Source organism: Xenopus tropicalis, chromosome 5, assembly GCF_000004195.4.
Source record: "Xenopus tropicalis strain Nigerian chromosome 5, UCB_Xtro_10.0, whole genome shotgun sequence".
Taxonomy (NCBI): Eukaryota; Metazoa; Chordata; class Amphibia; order Anura; family Pipidae; genus Xenopus; species Xenopus tropicalis.
In genome coordinates, this window is record NC_030681.2 from 42,059,370 (window position 1) to 42,080,756 (window position 21,387).

General features: G+C 42.0%; 1 protein-coding gene across 1 annotated transcript; it reads left to right on the forward strand.

Annotated features, from left to right (window-relative positions):
- The first annotated feature begins 3,112 nt into the window (after positions 1-3,112).
- On the forward strand, positions 3,113-19,978 carry cyp1b1 (cytochrome P450 family 1 subfamily B member 1). Its single transcript, XM_002933878.5, has 3 exons — positions 3,113-3,890; positions 6,308-7,389; positions 19,007-19,978. The coding sequence occupies exons 2-3, from the start codon at positions 6,317-6,319 to the stop codon at positions 19,584-19,586; spliced, it is 1,653 nt and encodes a 550-aa protein (XP_002933924.1). The 5' UTR covers positions 3,113-3,890; positions 6,308-6,316; the 3' UTR covers positions 19,587-19,978.
- The last annotated feature ends 1,409 nt before the right edge of the window (positions 19,979-21,387 follow it).

A 21,387-nucleotide genomic window follows, 5' to 3' on the forward strand; every position in this document is an offset into this window, starting at 1 on the left:
TTACTTACACAGAAAATCATCAGCTGGATTTTGTATATAGGAACAGGATAAAGAGAACTCAAATCCATTCTATCACGCATAGCAAGGTCACAAGGGCTGGTTATGAGGAGGAGGGCACCCAGCTGGGGAAAATATAAGGAAACAGACACAAATACAGCTGCATAAGGCTCCCAGGCTCCACGGTGGAACAGCAGGAGGGTCTCAGTCTCACCAACTGGGCCACTAGGGTTGCTGTGTGCACATTGCATGTTAGTGCCAACCAGTACTGCTGAGAGCTGCTGGCACAATATATGGGGGTGCAGGCAGAGCTGAGAGCTTGGCACTGAGTGTCCTGTGTCCTATAGCTGCCCAAGGGAGCTGCTGCAATAAGTAAGCTGAGAAACTCACCTCAAGTGGCAGGGCCCCTGAAGTTACCAGGGGTGATAAAAAGCCAATCATGGTAACTTAAAGAGCCAAAATTCTGATTCTGCTCTCTCTTCTGCTTCCTTTTTTTTGTCTACCCCCCCGCCCCCGGCTGTCACACTCCAGCTCCGCCACTCAATTCAGCACCTTCCTGCCGACTTCAAGATGAGAAAATTTACCCATCTGTGCTGTTTTGAGCAACAATCCAATATCACTTGGGCGACTCAAATTCTTACAGAAACTCACTATCCAAATTTTTTTTACTATGCTAAGTGCTGAATTGAGGCACAGAGCTGGAGTGTAAGGCGGGGGGAGGCACAGTGTGCGGTGGCGGCGGCAGCTTGTCCTGGCCTGGGGGGGGGGGGGGCAGCAGCATAAAAATGAGCCACAATCCGGATCAGTTGTTAGCAAGTTTGGCTCTGAAGGATATACTTGCATTGAACTGCATTTACACCCGTTGGACAGCGTTACAGTATGTACCTCTCTTCCCTATACATGCTTTTCAGTTTGTCCAACTTTTACAATTATTCAATCATTTCTATGAACTCGATATCCACTGCCTGCAAGCGGTGGGAGGGCCCCAATACTCTAGGCAAAGGCATTGGCGGGCTGTGTTGGTCGGTACCCCCCTTCCACAGTACAGATGCCCTGATAGCCAGAGGGTCCAACTAGTGTAAATGGTGGGTGTCCTGCCAGTCCTGTGCCCAGCCAACATACTGCCCCCCCCCATAAAAATATAAGCAGTCAGTAACCACATTTTATAGCAACAGCAACCAGACAGGGATCTGGACCAAATGCCACAGGTAGTGACTCCTAATATCCTCTTCCTGGGGGTCATTTAAAAAATCTGCGAAGGGCAGAATTATTCACACAGTGGGCATATTTGCCCTGCCTGTGTTTGTATTTATAAAGCCGGACAAGACTGGTGCATTTAATGTGCAAAAATAATTGCAAAATTTTTATTTGCAGTGCAAATGTCCTTAAAGCTTTTTAAATATGGAAAATTAGCATATTGCGACTATTTATTCGCACATACTGTGTCCGAGTTACAATACAACTTTAGTGGTGGAAAAAAAAAGAAAATTGGTGCTATATTTGTCCATAATAAACGCGCATACAGGGCATGCTCACGCTAACCGCAGTCTCATTTGCAAATTTTTGTGTGAAAGGAGAGTCGGGCACAGCAGGGCTAAATTTAAGGGGAAAACATGCGCCAACAACCATTAGTGAAAAAAATATGCACTACACAAACTTTATATATAACCCCCTCTGTGTTTGTGCTACTGGGAAGGTGCCAGGCTGGGGGTCTCAGCGGTGTCTTAGTATCTACTTCCCTGACTACAGGGGGGATCTGCAACCCTCCCCCAATAAAGTGAACCTACCCCCCAACATCTCTGTAGTTTGGATTCTCAAGGGAGCATCTTGTGTTTGTGTGTATGAATTAGTGTGCATCTTACATACTGTCATCTGCCATATGATGATATAATACTATGTGTGTATAATACTATATCTGTGTGTATAATACTATATCTGTGTGTATAATACTATATCTGTGTGTAAAATACTGTATCTGTGTGTATACTATATCTGTGTGTATAATACTATATATCCATGTGTATAATACTATATCTGTGTGTATAATACTATATCTGTGTGTATAATACTATATCTGTGTGTAAAATACTGTATCTGTGTGTATACTATATCTGTGTGTATAATACTATATCTGTGTGTATAATACTATATCTGTGTGTATGATACTATATATCCATGTGTATAATACTATATCTGTGTGTATAATACTATATCTGTGTGTATAATACTATATCTGTGTGTATAATACTATATATCCATGTGTATAATACTATATCTGTGTGTATAATACTATATCTGTGTGTATAATACTATATATCCATGTGTATAATACTATATCTGTGTGTATAATACTATAGCTGTGTGTATACTATAGCTGTGTGTATAATACTATAGCTGTGTGTATACTATATCTGTGTGTATAATACTATAGCTGTGTGTATAATACTATATCTGTGTGTATAATACTATATCTGTGTGTATACTATATCTGTGTGTATAATACTATAGCTGTGTGTATAATACTATATCTGTGTGTATAATACTATATCTGTGTGTATAATACTATATATCCATGTGTATAATACTATATCTGTGTGTATAATACTATATATCTGTGTGTATAATACTATATCTGTGTGTATAATACTATATATCCATGTGTATACTATATATCTGTGTGTATAATACTATAGCTGTGTGTATAATACTATATCTGTGTGTATAATACTATATATCTGTGTGTATAATACTATATCTGTGTGTATAATACTGTATCTGTGTGTATAATACTATATCTGTGTGTATGTGCCAGTTATATGTGCCTGCTTGTGTGAAACATATTGCGGCTGTGTGTATGCTACAGTGTGTGGTTATGTGCTACAGTGTGTGCATATTTGCGTCTGTGCATATTACATATACACTGTATGTGAATTGTGAATGTATAGTTTGCAGGATAAGAATCAGAGCAGGGCATTATGTATTGTAACTTGGTTGAGGGCAGACAGAGATTTGCCAGTTAGTAAGTGAAGGAGAAGGCAGAGGTAAGGAATGAAAAGAGCTTACACTCTAACAACCAGTGAATTGCTAATGCTCCCGCACACCCTCTCCTACCTAGAATAATTCTGTATGTAGCCATGCCCCAGAGCTAGAGAGGGGCCCGGCACACATCCCTTACTCACAAGCGCAGGCAGTGGTTATATCTCAGTGAGGGGAGTGCATGGAGCCAGTAATACAGAGAGCAGGGTTCCAGTGAAGTCATTTACAACCTGATCCTCAGAAGAGACGGTAAAGCCCGGAGCGAGTGAGCGCAGCGAGTGCTCCCATCTGAGTGCGGGGTTTGTGCCAGAGCCCGGGGGCCAATGGTAAACAGCGGGGCGGGGACCACTGAGTGGCTGCCGGGGAGGAACCGCTCTTACCAAGTGGGAGTCCATATAAAGCACAATTCCCACTTCTCAACACAAATGCCAAGTGTCTGGGGCTGAGCTGCAAAGTTGGGGCATAGTGAAAAGAAGGCACCCTAACACTGAATGCTGGAATAGGGGCATCCCACCCAATCACCCAGCACCCTTCTCACCCAGCACCCCTCCCACCCAGCACCCCTCTCACCTGCTCTAACAATCCCAGTGGCACCCCCGCCGTCAGTAACTATTCTGCCCACTGAGAGTAGCAGTGCCAGGGAGCTCAACCATGTGAAGGTACCGTGGCTTCATCCGTGGGATCAGCGCATTGGCAGCATCACCTGAGCCCTGAGAGGAACAGATTGTCAGTGGCGGGATCCCAGCCTGTCAGGTGCTTCCCCTGTGCCCCACAGTGAGGGGAGGATCCTGCTGCCCCTGTGCCCCCCCAGCTGCACTGACTGAAGCCCCGCACCTAAGCGCAACCGGGCCCGGCAGGTTAGTGACACGTCCTGAGCCTGTGAGTCCCATTCCTCTGACAGGGGTTTCTGCAGTTTCCATTCTCTTTTATATCTTTATGGCAGCAAGGAATAGACCCAAAAGGTTTGATTGTGGCTGAGCTCACTGCTCTACCAGTATAGTCTATACCAGTGCTGCAGTCTATACCAGTATAGTCTATACCAGTGCTGCAGTCTATACCAGTATAGTCTATACCAGTGCTGCAGTCTATACCAGTATAGTCTATACCAGTGCTACTTCTATACCAGTATAGTCTATACCAGTGCTGCAGTCTATACCAGTATAGTCTATACCAGTGCTACTTCTATACCAGTATAGTCTATACCAGTGCTGCTTCTATACCAGTATAGTCTATACCAGTGCTGCTTCTATACCAGTATAGTCTATACCAGTGCTGCAGTCTATACCAGTATAGTCTATACCAGTGCTGCATCTATACCAGTGCTGCAGTCTATACCAGTATAGTCTATACCAGTGCTGCAGTCTATACCAGTGCTGCAGTCTATACCAGTGCTGCTGCCCCCAGGTCCATGTTTTGCAGCCCAGCCAGGACCAGTGAATAAGTGCAGTTTAATGTAAGTATAACCTTTAGAGCCAAACTTGTAACAACTTATCCGGATTGTGGCTTTTTTTCATGCTGCTGCTCTTCTGCCCCCCCACTGCCCCCCAAACCCTCACACTCCCGCTCCGCGCCTCAATTCAGCGCTCAGCGTACAAACACTGATTCGGAGAGTGGGCTTCTGTAAAGGTTTGAGCCGCCCAAGTGATATTGGGTTGTTTTATATCACCTGGGCTCTAAACTTTTAAAGAAGCGCAGATGGGCAAGTTTGTTATGTTGAAGTCGGCAGGAAGGGGATGACTTGAGGCGTGGAGCCGGAGTGTGAGGGGGGTGGGGGGCACAGTGTGGCCCAGGGGTCAGAACAGAAGCAGCATAAAGTAATAGATGCAGAATGAGGCATGGGGGGGAAATAATGTGATTGTAGAAGAGGTGAATGGATAATAAAGATAAAAAAATAGATAATGGAATGGAGAAGAGGGGAAGTTATAAATTTTAAAGAGAGAGAGAGAATAAAGGGGAAGCAAAACACACAGAAGAGGAGAAGAAGGGAAATAAACAAGGTAGGCAGACAAAATAAAAAAGCAGGTTTTCCCCTATTTCCACAGCACAGAACATTAACTCCTCATTACTCTTCCAGGTCTGTAATTTTCATTTAGTCTCAGTAATATTCACTTTTTTTTTTCCAAAATGGAAGTGTGAGGTTGTCAGGGAATGTTATAACATCTGTGGGTCTTACACTTTGTTTCTCCAAACAGAAATGTTTGATACATTTGTCTCAAGAAATATTTGCACAGTGTAAGTGGGAGACCAAGAGCATTAGGTAGGAAACATGAGCAATATAATCTGGCCAGTAACCAGCACAGGGATGGAGTAGTTTGGGAGCGCACTGCTTGCTAATGTTACCAGTGAGCTAAACACCAATAACCACAGTCTTCTGACAAATAAACTGGAATATGCTTGCCCTGTGTTCTTCTTTCACTGCTTTGCCTTTATGGTTGTGCTGTGTGCGTTCAAGGCAAGAATACTTTTACACTGGGAAGCAGAGTTTTTAGTTTAATGGAGAGGAATTGTAACAGAACAGCATTCATTCTCTGCCTGATACCTTCTCTTCTGTGATTTCTGTTAAGGCAAAAGTAGGTGTAAACATAGGTGTGGCTTTAAAGGGCTTGATCCCCTTTGATATAACTTTTAGTATGATGTAGACTGTAATATTCTGAGACAATTTGCAATTGGTCTTCATTTTTTATTATTTGTAGTTTTTAGTTATTTCATTTTTGGTTCAGCAGCTCTCCAGTTTGGAGTTTCAGCAGTTATTGGGTTGCTAAGTTCTAAGTTACCTTATCAACCAGAGAGTGGTTTGGATGAGATAGAGTTATATGAATAAAGAAAGTTACAAGAAGTAATAATAACAATACAACTGTAGCCTCAGAGAGCAATAGTTTTCTGGCTACTGAGGTCTGTTATCCCCATTTAAAAACTGCAAAGAGTTGAAAGAAGAAGGCAACTAATTAAAAACTATAACAAACAAATAATGAAGAGCGACCGAAAAGGTGCTTAGAATAGGTGATTCTATAACCTACCAAAAATTAGCTTAAAGGTGAACCACCCCTTTGAGGACATGGTCAATTCTGCATTCCATTACCGGCCCTCTACCGCTTAGGCCAGGAAAATTCCAGCCCTCTGTACCAAAGAAGTTGGACAGCCCAGATCTATAGCGTTCTCTCAAGAAGCTTGTGAGGCACCGTGGACAATGAGTTGCGCTGGTTTGCTTAATGCAATTTGTAAAAGAGTAATTCATTTGAGCCATTAACACTTTTCTTATTTTTTCTGATTTTAGAACTCAATCATGAATTGGAAGATATGGGAGGACCTTGGCCAGTCCTCTGTACCCAAGCTCCTGCTCTCCTTCCTCTGCGCCTTGACTGTTGCTCACATCTTGAAGTGGATCCATGAATGGATAATCCCTAGGTGGATCAGATCTTCTCAACCCCCTGGTCCTTTCCCCTGGCCGCTGTTTGGCAATGCCTTGCAGATGGGCAGTTACCCTCATCTGGCCTTCATAGATTTAGCCAAGCGCTATGGCAACATCTTTCAGATCAAGCTGGGAAGCCAGAAGATAGTGGTGCTGAATGGAGACTTGGTCATTCGCCATGCCCTGCTGCACAAGGGGGAGGATTTTGCTGGGCGCCCGAAATTTACCTCCTACCAGTTTGTGTCAGGGGGCCGCAGCCTGGCTTTCGGGTGCTATACTGAAAAGTGGAAAGCCCACCGCAAACTAGCGCACTCCACTGTGCGAGCATTTTCCACTGGGAACCCTCAGACCAAGCGATGTTTGGCGGAGAATGTACTAAAGGAGGCACGTGACCTCATTGCGCTCTTTAGTGAGCTGGGGCAAGGGGGCAAGTACTTTTACCCCGGAAGACACACTGTAGTGAGTGTGGCTAATGTTATGAGCGCAGTGTGTTTTGGAAGGCGCTACCAACACGGGGACCTTGAGTTCCAGTCCCTACTGAGCAACAATGACAAGTTCACAAGGAGTGTGGGGGCTGGCAGCTTGGTGGATGTGATGCCCTGGCTCCAGCGCTTCCCCAACCCGGTCAGGAGCGTCTTCAGGAGCTTCCAGCAGGTCAACTACGAGTTCTACGACTTTGTCTATAAAAAGTTTTTGCTGCATCGAAACACGGCGAATCAGGCAGTCACCAGGGATATGATGGATGCCTTCATCCACATCCTCATTACCAAGGAGGGAAAGGTCAGGGCAGATGATGCTGATGGAGGAGAAGAGAAAGGAAAGAATGGACAATACTTTTTTCACTCGCTGGAGGCCGAGCATGTGCCATCTACAGTCACTGATATATTCGGTGCCAGCCAGGACACTCTGTCCACAGCTCTACAGTGGGTCATATTCTTCCTGGTCAGGTAAGGAACCCTAATTATGGCATAATACCCCAGGGCAGGAGTTAGAATAGTAAGTGCAGCAGCACATCATTGGGATTTTGCCTCTAGTTGCTCTCAGTGTAACAGCACAAGAACCTCATGCCAAGTAGTTGCCTCAGTTCAGTAAAAGGACCTAAAGCAGTGGTAGATCTTTATTTGGTTTACGCCACATTTGGAGGTCTAACCTTTGGTCAAGGCACCTCCTATAAAGAAGTTTATAGATATAAGAAAGAAAATTTGGTGCATCAGTCATTCTTCCCCCAGTTACAAGAATACTATATCTAGGACAGCAAGTAAACGTTCACACCAACAGTCACATTCAGGATGGGCTTTTGGGGTGTGTTGGAGAGCAAACAGGAATTATTCCCAAAATTAACTCCCCCCCCTGGCCTTTGGGCTGATTACCTACCATTAATGGCACCAATACTTGACAAAAAGAACAAAGTGTTACAGTCTGGGCTATCCCTTAACTAACATCGCCCCTAGTTTTTGGACTCATTATGCAGATGAAATCAGTGCCTGTAAAGGCATACTGATGGTAGCATGAGGAACTAAAAGCCATGATGATGCAGGAAGTCTTGGAAAGAATAGCTGGCAATTAGCATTGTATTTGAACAATCGACACCTGATGCAACAAATCTTCCCAACCGCAACTTTTCCAAGAACAACAGCTGTTAACATTGTTCCAGGGCAAAGAGTATAAATATAATTTCAAATATATACCATTAAAATACCATTGGCAGAGGGGCTGTTGTTCTAGAATTTACACTTAACCTTGTGTATCATGCAATGAGCAGCGGCTGCTCCAGAGCCTTTCCCTACGCAATTGCCCCATATTATCCTCACAGAAACTAGCGCTGGTTACAAAGGATGCCACCTGTTTTTTACCATTTATGTAAAAAGCAGAATTTAAAATTTAAGCAACATGGTCATGAACATAACAGGTTAAGCAGTAATATAATCAATGTAATATGTAAAACCAGTTGCCAACCAGTAGCCAGGGCATAAAACTGCAGCTCTTCCTTCTTACAGCTCACATTTTAGAACACAAGTTTGGAGCAGTGTGCCATGCCTTAAAAAAGGAGATTTATAATAACACAAGACTGGAAAAGGTTAACAATCATTTAAAAAAAAAAAAATTTGGACTCAATCAATTTAAAGTAGAACTCTGGTTTGAAGAATGCAATTTTATGTTTGGCAAACACAGCATTCCAGTATAAGCACTTTAACCCATCTGTTAAAGGAGAATTATACTCCCAGGCGCAAAAAGCCCCCCAAACTAGACTAGACTCCCCTCACCTCTCCCATATTGCATAGTTTTTAAGTTTAAACTCTGTCCCTATCGCTAACCGCTATCGCTAATGCAGAGTAGCGCAGCAGCGTACGTACCCGACATCTTCTTACCGACTGAAGACTCTTTGGGTCTCTCCGCCGACACGGACTTGTTGTGCGCAGTGGAGGTAGCAGGAAATCTGCTTCAACTGCACAAGCAGGGTCCGTGTCGGCGGTGAGACCTGAAGACTGTTCAGTCGGTAAGAAAATGTCGACTAGGTACACTGCTGCGCTGCTCTGCATTTTTAGCTAGCTATGGGGACTGAGTGTAAACTTAAAGACTATGCGATAAGGGAGAGGTGAGGGGAGTCTAGACAATGATAGTTAAGGGGGATTTTTGCGTCCAGGGGTATAGTTCTCCTTTAAACATGGTGGTGACAGTATCATGGTTTGGGCCTGCTTTGCTGCCTCTGGACCATGACAGCTTCATGATGGAACTATGAATTCTGAATTGCATCAGCAAATTCAGCAGGAAAATGTTAGGATATCCTGATCATGTTTAGGTCATATTTATGCAGAAATATAAAATTCAAGAGGTTGACAAACTTTTAAGCACCATAAATGCACATATGGATTTAAATGATGATCTTGTATATGTGAATGGGCAACAAGTATAAGTAATAGCTGCTTAACTTCCTGAACAATGATGAAGAAATGATACTTGTTATTGCTCTACAAACAAAAAAACAGAGCCAAGGCAGGCTATGGGGAGACATGCGCACAAACATAGAGTTTAGGAGTAGGTAGAAGGCATTAGGATGTATGTCATTTTTGTTTGTTATGCAACATACATGAAGTAATATAAAGAGACTTTATAGAGGGATGTTTGGTAATGGTTTGGAATAATGTGATCCTAGCAGGTAATGAGTTGGAAACATTACAGCTATTATACTTGTAGCAACCTGTTTGCTTTGAGATACGATAAGGTTCTTTTACACACTTTATAACAGGGTTAGCCTGTACTAGCCTATCACATAATGCCTTCCCTCTGGTATAAACACCGCACACTTTATTTTAATGGGGTGTCAGATGGATGAAGTTGCAGGTTTTATACAGGAGATTGCCTTCCGGTGTTCTTCCTTTGGGCAAAAGGCATCACAGAATCAATCTTCTCGCAGTGCTTTAAGTAATTTCCAGCAGTGCAAGGAGACAATAAACTGCTATCTTCTATCTAATCCATTCATAAAATTAGTCAGTATCACTGACAATCATCAACAAACGGCATTTCTCCTGGAAAAGCACATTGGTCAGATTTATACATTCCTTTACTTGTTTGAACATTTTCCTTTTTTTGAGAAAAGTAAAGGCATATCACGTGGTTCTAGAACCCAGGAGGTTTATATAGACCACATAATTCCACTAATGCTGAAAATAGACCCTACTCCCATGGGAAAATTTTTCATTCCAAATTCACGTTTTCCATTGTGGCAAAATACAAATGAATTTTTTTTCTTTTTTCAAATTCCACATTTTCAATCTTAAATTTTGCAATAAAATCTAAAAAATTCATTTTTTTTAGTTTTTTTTTTTTTAAAATCACATTTTTAAAGACTTTTAAAATGGATGGGAAAATTAGATTTTTGTTGTCATAATTATTCTTCTGTGAATTGTTTCCTAACTATAGCTTTTTGGAAATATGCTAGCGATTGAGAAAAAAAACTTGCTATTGCAAAAAAAATTGCTAATTGGTAATCACATTTTTTCCCAATCAAGATTTAAAAAAATGGAATTTAAAAATAACTTTATTGGCCTCCCCATGTTTATTGTGGAGTAGAGACCGTGGCTTTAGATGCCACTTTAGCACTTAATAAGGATCGGCACAATAGACCTCTGGGTCACGTGCACTGCTCTAGGTGGGGATGTGTGGCCCTGCCAAGGGCACATACAATGTTGGGGTTCTCTTTGGAGGGCCACTTGTGATCCTGACCTCTTTGTGCAGAAGAAGGATTGGTTGTAAACAGCAAAATACCTAAATACAAGATCAAATCTTTATCTTATTTATTATTGAATTATATTTTACCTGGGTGTTAATAATATGAAGTAATTTTATTCCAGGTTTAAAGGAAGATTTGCTGAAATATTGCATTTTTTCTTTATTTCACTTGCTAAAATAAAACAGTTTCTTGTATTTTCCCCAGACCATTTGTTCAATTTTCTTAAGCATGAAAGTGCCAGGGTTAATTTTTCTCACTTTGTTAGGGTTACATTCACTTTATTCATGAATCAACTCAACAACTCTTGAGAATCTTTGAGTAAGTGGAATAGCAAAATTCAGACAATGATGACATGCCCATTGGTTTGAATCCATCTTAGAAAGTTTGAGCTTCTGATAAAAAGAATTGATAGACAGAATAAAATAATAAAAATAGCTTGTTTTCCCTTGAAATAAACCAATTTGCACCTTGACCTTTAATAATCCTCCCTTTATCTCTCTGAAAAGCAGCCAGCTCCTTCAGTCAGTATATGAAAAGCGGAATTGGGGGAGATGCAGATCTTTAGGGGCAAATATACTAAAATTCAAAGTTGTTTTTTTTCTTGGTTTTGAAAAAAACCCCCAGCGAAAAATGATATAGTGAATAGAGTGTTGGACTGGAGTGTCCAGGGCCTACCACCAGGATGGATCTGCTGCACCCCCTTCCTCTTCCCAAGGGAGGGGGAGTACTCCCACTTCACAGTTATCTGCGGGGGGGGGGGCAATATATGGTATAATGGATCAGAATCTTTCATATGAACCGTGCTTCCTTGTTTTCCAATACACTGTATCCTGTAGTTGCATAGTGCATAGGTAGATGAGGGCTAATGATGCTTGGACTCCACTCCTCCTCTCAGAAGAAATAGCCAGGCCCAGACTGGCTATGTGTGGGTTCTGGCAAATGCCAGAGGAGCTGCTGTAAGATGCCATAGATAGTGACTATTTATTGGGCTGGTGGGGGGCTGTTTGAGCCTCTGTGTGTTTAAAATGCCAGGGCCTATGTTGAAACCAGTTGAGACCTGGAAATAAGGACTGGACTGCTGAATATGAACTGAAACTATATATGAGCATTTCTAGTGCCGCCAGGAAACACTTGTACTGGCTTCTCTTTGCAAAGGAGAATGATTTGTAGATTTGCCTTGAGCATGAAACACTTGGTTGTCAGTGCAAGAAATATTGACACCAATCAGCAGTTGGTATCCCTGTCCTGGGGGGGAAAGTATTTCCAGCAGTACAGCAGTTTGAGCTTCCAGCCCTGACATTCTTCAGAATGGTGGACACTGGGCTACTGACCATGCAGCTTTACCAAAAACAAAAAGTAAAAAAAGTGTCATGCTCAAGAGATTCAATCTTTGTCACCTTAATTATGCATATGTTATTATAATTATATTTAATACAATTATTAAAATGTATTCATAAAAAGCCAAAATAATCTGCAGCGCTGTACAATTAGACACCCTGAATATGGAAAATATGCAACCATACAAAAACCCTTCTTTGTGGGCTAAAAATGCAACATTTAAGATTGATATAATATATAGGGTACCCCTAGGACCCCCATGTATGAAAGGAAATTACAAATGATATATTTTACTGAATAATAATTGTTGGCTGCAGGAGGGCCATCTCTAATTCATGTCATGCCCCCATGTACTTGGGGGGGCAGGATTGGCAGCCCCTCCTTGTCTGGCCGCAGTGCTGAACATACTGCAGCGGACCTGCACGTGCGGCGTGCTGACAGAAAGTTGCCTTAGTAGTTTAATGTTAATTCTGGGATACAAGCCAAGGCCTGGATCTTAGGATGCAAAGCTCACCGCAATTTGGCTTCCATTCACAACACTGCTCCCTTGGGAAGAAGACAGTAAAATACCTAAGCATCAATTTACCAATTTACAAATGAATTCTCACCCACTGAGGCGAATGTGTGCTGCTCTTTTATCTTAAAAAGCAACAAATGAAAAAGAAAATGTTAAATCCATTTTTTCACTTCAAGTTTAACACTTTCTTGGGGTTAATGTTTAGAATTTTCTGTGGGACTTATAACCAGTGTTTATATAACATTTACTGTCCTTAGATTATTAAAAAAAAATCAGGACATTCCATATCTGCATATGAGTGAGAGCGTTTCTCAGAGACATGATTTATAGGGAACAAAATGAGTCTCTGGTGGTTGTAAATAGACTGAAGCCTAGGAAGCGTGCCTGATCCAAGGCAAGCAATAGCATGTGTGCAAACATACAGGTTATGCACAGCAGTACACACACATGGCATAAATTGCCAGACTGCCCCCCTCCAGAATTCCAGTGTAATTGCAGGCGCACACTTAACTGCAACTATTGGAACCCTAGAATCAGTGCCGGCTCAAATATGCCAAAAGGCAATTTGATTCCTGGATTATTTGCTCCAATGTGAAATAACAATCAACACTGTCACTGCAAGAAAAATGGAAACATGAGGCAATGGAAACAAAAGTATATGGATTTTGTTGTGTTTATTTTGCACCTTTTTAACCATATATGTGCAACAAATAGGCACAAAAGTACTCACACTTGGCCCATTTTTGTTTGGATTCTCCCCTTTTTCATTAAATGACTGTTTACTACATTATCACCAAGCAAACCTTCTCTTAAGTTGAGCCTGCAAGCAATTTAGCCTGAATAGCTGCAGATAACTGACAGTGACCATAACTATGACTGTAAAGCAGAATTGGAGCAAAAAAGCTCAATATCATGACAGCTGCCTGCAAAATGCTGCATTCTTTTTTTAACATTAACTTTACCCTTTATCCTTGCTGTGCCTTGCAGAAAGGAACATTCATTATTTATACTTGAACTGAGATCTGCCTTTATGATACATTAATACTTTCTATGATTCATATGAGAAGAGGGACACTATTGTTTCCCCATAGGTCTCATGTGTGCCCGTTAGAGTCTCTTGCAGGGTCGTACAGGTCTGCCAGGTTTTCCTGGAGGGGCCCAGCTCTAATGAGCCTCAGCCAAGAACAGTTCTATCAGCTCTTTCTTATTTCCACTTTTTAGCTCTTGGGTGATTGGGTTACCAAGGTGCTGTATGCTACAGAAACAAAGATAGATTATATTGGAGTTGCTGTTTAGCCAGCTTCCACTCACCACATTTCATACTTCTAAATTTCATGTGAAATTGAGGAAATCAAACAGCTTATTATACCATATTCCCTGACATATACACCTGAATGTTTTAACAGTCAGTCTTGCAGAACAAGCTTCTGTACAGAAATCAAGCAAACAAGCTTACTAGGCAGTCTGTTGTGTTTGCTTTCTCTTGGGTTTACCCAAGGAAAAGCTACACGGCTTCATTTGCTTGACACAAATGCATGGCAGTTAGAACAGGGCTACTGCATTGCTCTCCGCTCACAATTTCTGTTTGGTGCACCCAGCCATGGAGCAACCCATGCAGCTCTCAAACTGATCTTTGCTTTGTTAGTGGCCAAATCCCCCAGAAAAATAAACATGGTTTAACCACTTAGGTGAGATTTCTGCTTCAGCTGTACTGTAGCTCTGCACCACCATTTTCCCCTATACTTTTTATTGTGTTTATATTTCTGAATTATAACAGCAAACTTTAATTTATAATAGAATATAAAAAATATTTTCTGCATAATAATTATTCATACAAATAAGTGTGGCCCATGTCCATTATTCTAAAGAATAATAAGGTAAGAGAAACTTAAAAGCATGTGTGTTGTTATCAGAAATGTGCTTCCATATCAGAGCGCAACCTTTGTACAAATAGGCTGTAACACATGGTTTCCAAACAGACCGTAATTTATGGGGTGTGGCACAAGGGAGAGTTTGATTGGCTGCATACACGCTACAATTACAATCTTTCCCATGCCCATTAGTTGTAGAAAAGATTGTTCATCCTCTCTAGTAACGTTAAGAGCTGAATTATTAGATATGCGGGTAAGAACAAAGAAATTCTTTACCCCTATCTGACAGTTCAGCTTTAATGTTACAATGTTCGGGCACCTTCAAAGGCCGGCTGATCAAAATATTCAGTCCTGCTCGACTGATAAGACGACTGATATCCAAGGCTCTTACTGGTATCGGTCGCTTCATCTCTCACCATACATGGACCAGTTATCTTCTTTTCATACAATAATGTTGGTGCGTTTATAGCCACCTGCAACGGTTTCAAGAAAATGAGGCAGTGTAGTGCCAGTTTGGGTCGGAGGGTATTCATGTATTCCTTTTTATTGTAGCCAGTGCAAAGTCAATGACTACTGCTGCTGGTCCGGGTGCCAGCCATTAAAAGGGCAAAAAATGTTCCTGTATGCTATAATTATATTTATATTATATTTAAGGTGAGTTATAAAGGAAGGGCAGTATTGGCTTTCATGTTCCATAAAAAAGAGAGCGTTTTTCAGCATACACAATACAGAGGGGCGGCCACAGATTCTACTGGTGCATCTGCCAGTATAGGGAGGGTACATGCACCACTAAACAGCACTGGCTTGGGTTCAAGAGCTATGTGATTAATACTGCGTGGCATTAATGTTACAGCTCCCCAGCAGTTTAGCAGTGCACAAAAACACTGCACATTGCCAGTGCTAGCACCAGGGATTTCTATTTTTTTATCAAGGGGATCCTAACTGAAATATGGTATGTACCGGTGACATGCTACAACAAAGCACTTTGCATGTGTTTGAGGGGATTGTAAACATTTACAGATAAAATTGTTGTGCAGAAAGCCTTGGCTAATGGGAGATGAACCCTAAAAACGTTTCCAGTAACCACAGAAAGAATATGTGCAGAGGGATGGGGTGAATTTGATGGAGGGTCTATGCCAGGGCACAGAGGGATGGGGTGAATTTGCTAGAGGGTCTGTGCCAGGGCACAGAGGGATGGGGTGAATTTGCTGGAGGGTCTGTGCCAGGGCACAGAGGGATGGGGTGAATTTGCTGGAGGGTCTGTGCCAGGGCACAGAGGGATGGGGTGAATTTGCTGGAGGGTCTGTGCCAGGGCACTGAGCAAGGGAAGAGAGAGAAGGCTGGCCTAGATTGGCACAGATTTATGTGCTGGGATTGCGTGACATGCCGAGAAGCTGTGAGAATGGGAGGACCAATTGTGTTGCCTGTTTGTTGCACGCCCTCAGAGGAAGTGTGCTTTGACACAAGAGCATGTTGTTCTATACACAATGTTGACTTAAGAGTGGAAGTGGCATTTGTAGTGCCAGAGGCTGAGCTGCTTTTTTTGTCAGTCTTTCTCGGCAAGCCTTTATTGACATGTGGCTGTTCAAAGAGATCCAGCCACACACCTTGAGAAACGCATACGTCATCCTTTCTCTGTCTGTCTCTCTCCCTTCCTTTCTTTTAAAGTTGTGCACATTGAACAATTGTTGAGCACCTTTCATAGAAATAAAAGAGCAGGCTCCATAAGCAGACTGAAACCAGGATTATGACATATGTACATTAAAGGGTACAATATACCTGTCAATTGGAGATCTTCCTGTGAATTAACTGCCATGCACATTGCAACCAGAGCACAGGATTTAAAATGATTGTATATGCTGTTTGTACCCCATAGCTACACTGAGTAACAAAAAAAGAGCCTTTCCTAATCCTAAAGAGTACCTCCTCTGTTTGCCTTTCTTCTTATAATTCTTTTAACCACTTTGCTTTTTGGGATTACTGCTCCTATATCAAACAATACATCTCTCAAAGAAATGCCAACACCAGAAATTACATTTCCATCTATCATAACACTTTGCATGCTATTTATAATTTTGCCATAAATGCATTTGGCTGATGCGTTAATATTACCTATCTGATCCTCATGTTCCTCTAGTTCAGTGCTGTCCGACTGGCGGCCCGCGACCCCCCTCTGTGCGGCCCCCCACCTGTCTGGCTGCTTTGATGTCTTACTCTTGTGTAAGCTTTAAATGGTATCAGTACTGTGATTAACTGCCCCCCTGCATGGTTCTCACCTCAGATTCAGGCTGTAATCAGGCTGTATTGTTTAAATATGTAATCTCCTGTGTTGTTCACACCTTTTAATCTCTGCATTGTTCACCCCCTGCAGTGTTCACACCTCCGGCTCAGGCTGTAATCACCCCCATTGTTCCCCTGTTCACACCTCAGAGCAGGAGGAGCAGTAGAAACCCACAAATAATCCCTGCACACTACAAAAAGAACATATACTGTGGTGGTACTGCAATTAAAATGTTTTTTAATATATAGTTATTGTGCAGACTGTAGGAGCAGTGCCAGCATTCACTTTATGCTGCCTGTGTGTCCCATACACACAGGCAGCATAGGGCAGACAGAGTATGGCACACACAGGCAGGGTAGGGAAGGCAGAGTTTGGCACACACAGGCAGGGTAGGGCAGGCAAGTATGGCACACACAGGCAGCATAGGGCAGGCAGAGTATGGCACACACATGCAGGGTAGGGCAGGCAGAGTATGGCACACACAGGCAGGGTAGAGCAGGCAGAGTATGGCACACACAGGCAGGGTAGGGCAGGCAAGTATGGCACACACAGGCAGCATAGGGCAGGCAGAGTATGGCACACACAGGCAGGGTAGGGCAGGCAGAGTATGGCACACACAGGCAGGGTAGGGCAGGCAAGTATGGCACACACAGGCAGCATAGGGCAGGCAGAGTATGGCACACACAGGCAGGGTAGGGCAGGCAGAGTATGGCACACACAGGCAGGGTAGGGCAGGCAGAGTATGGCACACACAGGCAGGGTAGAGCAGGCAGAGTATGGTACACACAGGCAGGGTAGGGCAGGCAGAGTATGGCACACACAGGCAGCATAGGGCAGGCAGAGTGTGGCACACACAGGCAGGGTAGGGCAGGCAGAGTATGGTACACACAGGCAGGGTAGGGCAGGCAGAGTATGGCACAAACAGGCCAAGTATGGCACATACCAGCCAAGAATGGCCCTCCACCACGTAGGTCGGAAAAATTCCGGCCCTCTGTACCACAGAAGTTGGACAGCACTGCTCTAGTTTATTAGCATTAGAAGCTGCAACTGACAGGCTGAGAAGGGATAGTCAGGTTGGCAAAACAGTCAGGTTTAGGAAGTAACAAATAGTTACAAAAGCAGCCGTATCAGTGGAAAATGATCAACATCACCTATAGGTAACTGTTATGGGCTTATTTATGAATTTTTCGAGTTTGTGAGTTCGGGTTTTGCTTTTCTAAATCAAATAAATTTGCATATCGAATGCTTGCTTATTTATTAATAAGGAAAACTCATTCCAATAAAAGAACTAGAATACCTTGAATTTTCGAATTTACACACTTGAAAAAACTGAAAAACGTGAATATCTCAAATTACAAATATGGTTGACTTTGCCTAGGACAACGCCCATTGACTTCTATAGAAACTCGCCAGCTTTTAGATGGCAATTTTTTTTTTAACCATAATCTTAATTTGAGTTTTTTTTAGCACAAAAATAGTCAAACATTGATCAATCTCCCCCTAAATGTACAATCATATTTTGAACAGTATTTTTTTAGTGTCAGTATCACAGTCATTTCTGTCACTAGTTCTGATTGTATATTGTGGTATATACAATATATGAATGTGGGTATATACATTTCTTAAGTATATATGAATGTGGTGTCTGCCTTCTGCATCAGGATACTTGTGTAAGGCAAACCATACAACATCATTTATAGCCTCTTGCCTACTGTGGTCTCTGTGAGACTTGTTGTTGGCCCCAGTTATATATACAGCATGGGGCAGCATGCTATTCTGAGACAATTTGGTCTTCATTTTTTATTATTTGTGGTTTGTCAATTATCTAGATTTTTTTTCAAGCAGCTCTCCAGTTTGGAATTTCAGCTGCTATATAATTGCTAGGGTTCAATTTAACCTAGCAACCAGGCAGTGGTCTGAAGGAGGAAAAAGGAATATGAATAGAGAAGGGCCTACATAGAAAGATAAGTAATAAAAAGTAACAATGACAATAAAATTGTAGCCTCACAGAGCAATCATCTTTTAGCTGTTGGGGCCAGTAAACCCCATTTGAAATCTGGAAAGAGTCAAAAGAGCAAGGCAAATAATTAAAAAACTATAAAAAATGAAGATCAAACAAAATAGAAATAGGCTATTCTATAACATACTAAAAGTTAACCTGAAGGTGAACCACCTCATTTAATATGGATACTTACATTGTATGGAACTTTACCATATTATTAGATTTTATGCTAGTTAAAATGAACATCATAGGATTATATTAATGATATAACTGTGCCTTGTGGAGCAGTTTTTTAATTGACAATATCATTTTTTTCCTTACCAGATACCCAGAAATTCAAACTAAGCTGCAAGATGAAATGGACAGAGTTATTGGTAAAGATCGCTTGCCATGTATAGAAGACCAACCAAAATTACCCTACTTAATGGCATTCCTTTACGAGTTTATGCGTTTCAGCAGCTTTGTTCCTATCACTATTCCCCATGCAACCACAAAGAATACCACTATAATGGGCTACCAGATTCCAAAAGATACTGTGGTATTTGTCAATCAGTGGTCCGTCAATCACGATCCACAGAAATGGTCCAACCCAGGAGAATTTAACCCTTCTCGATTCCTAGATGACAATGGACTCATTAATAAAGACCTGGTAAGCAACATCATGATCTTCTCAGTTGGCAAACGAAGATGCATTGGCGAGGAGCTATCAAAGATACAGTTATTTATGTTCTCCTCAATCTTATTGCATCAGTGTATATTCACAGCATTGCCGGCAGATAATCTGAATCCCAAGGGTGACTATGGACTAAGCATTAAGCCCAAACCTTTCAGAATCAGCATGACACTGCGGCACGGCAGCATGGACTTGCTGAATAATAGTGTGCTTAGTGGGATGGCCGAGTAACATATTGAACATCAACTGGCCCTGAGACTGCATTATCATTCCCATATCTTGCCATTTTTTATTTCAAATTATTTATTGGTTTTGAAAACTTTTTTTGAACTTTATGAACTTGTTTTTATTTGACTACTGATGCACTGATACAGAAATACAAGCCTGGGTGAGAGTTCAATATAGAATATATGTATAGTATGGGATTTGCTGCATAATCTGTTTAGGCAGCTCAAATTGTCTGCCTTTAGTACACAACATATTGACCTCTTGACTGCAGGTGTGTGTTCAGTTGTAGTAGAGATACTACAACTTTGTGTTATGGGATTTCAGGTATAGTAGGGAGAGATGGTGCCTATATAGCAGTGGGATAATAGTCTCTGGGAAGGGATTGTGGCTGTGGGATAGCAGGTATAGTAGGGAGAGATGCTGCCTATAGTAGCAGTGGGATAATAGCCTCGGGGAAGGGACTGTGGCTGTGGGATAGCAGGTATAGTAGGGAGAGATGGTGCCTATAGTAGCAGTGGGATAATAGCCTCTGGGAAGGGACTGTGGCTGTGGGATAGCAGGTATAGTAGGGAGAGATGGTGCCTATATAGCAGTGGGATAATAGTCTCTGGGAAGGGATTGTGGCTGTGGGATAGCAGGTATAGTAGGGAGAGATGGTGCCTATAGTAGCAGTGGGATAATAGCCTCGGGGAAGGGACTGTGGCTGTGGGATAGCAGGTATAGTAGGGAGAGATGGTGCCTATAGTAGCAGTGGGATAATAGCCTCGGGGAAGGGACTGTGGCTGTGGGATAGCAGGTATAGTAGGGAGAGATGGTGCCTATAGTAGCAGTGGGGGGGGGGTAATAGCCTCTGGGAAGGGACTGGGGCTGTGGGATAGCAGGTATAGTAGGGAGAGATGGTGCCTATAGTAGCAGTGGGATAATAGCCTCTGGGAAGGGACTGTGGCTGTGGGATAGCAGGTATAATAGGAAGAGATGGTGCCTATAGTAGCAGTGGGATAATAGCCTCTGGGAAGGGACTGGGGCTGTGGGATAGCAGGTATAGTAGGGAGAGATGGTGCCTATAGTAGCAGTGGGGAGGTAATAGCCTCTGGGAAGGGACTGTGGCTGAGGGATAGCAGGTATAATAGGAAGAGATGGTGCCTATAGTAGCAGTGGCTCCCACTGACCTTGGTGAGTTTATACCATTTATCTATATAACACAGATAGCACAAATATCATGTTGCTGTATGACCCCTGTCTCTATCATTTTTATGGGTATGGCGAATGTGCTCCCTTTTTAGTTTGCCATACTTGCAGTCTTAAATGAGGCTTTATGTTTTGTTTTACTAAATGCAACAATGATCCATCATAAGGAAGCTTGTTGTAATGTTCTATAGTTCAGCAGGCAGGCAGTATTAAATGTATTTAGCTTAACATGAGCCTGATAATCAAGATTTATAATGAAACTGAACTCTGCCTTCTACTTTTAATCACAAAAAAAAAAAAAATAAGAAAAGAATAAAATATATTGGAATATAAAATATATTATGGTTCTGCTGTATAAAATAATGTATATCATTGTTAATGAATGTATCTAGAGCACCTTGCTATAATTTTTATGATCTTTGTAACTCCAAACCATATCTTTATTTATAGCAGCACATTTCAGAACACTTTTCATACCAAGGTGCCTTTAAAGGAGCCTATGATTAGGTGTACCTTGGTTTGAACCGTGCAAGGCTTCGGAAATTCTGTTGATATAAATAATTATATTGGTGGCCTTGTGAATTCTTGTAGTGCCCATTTACCCAATTTTGCTGTT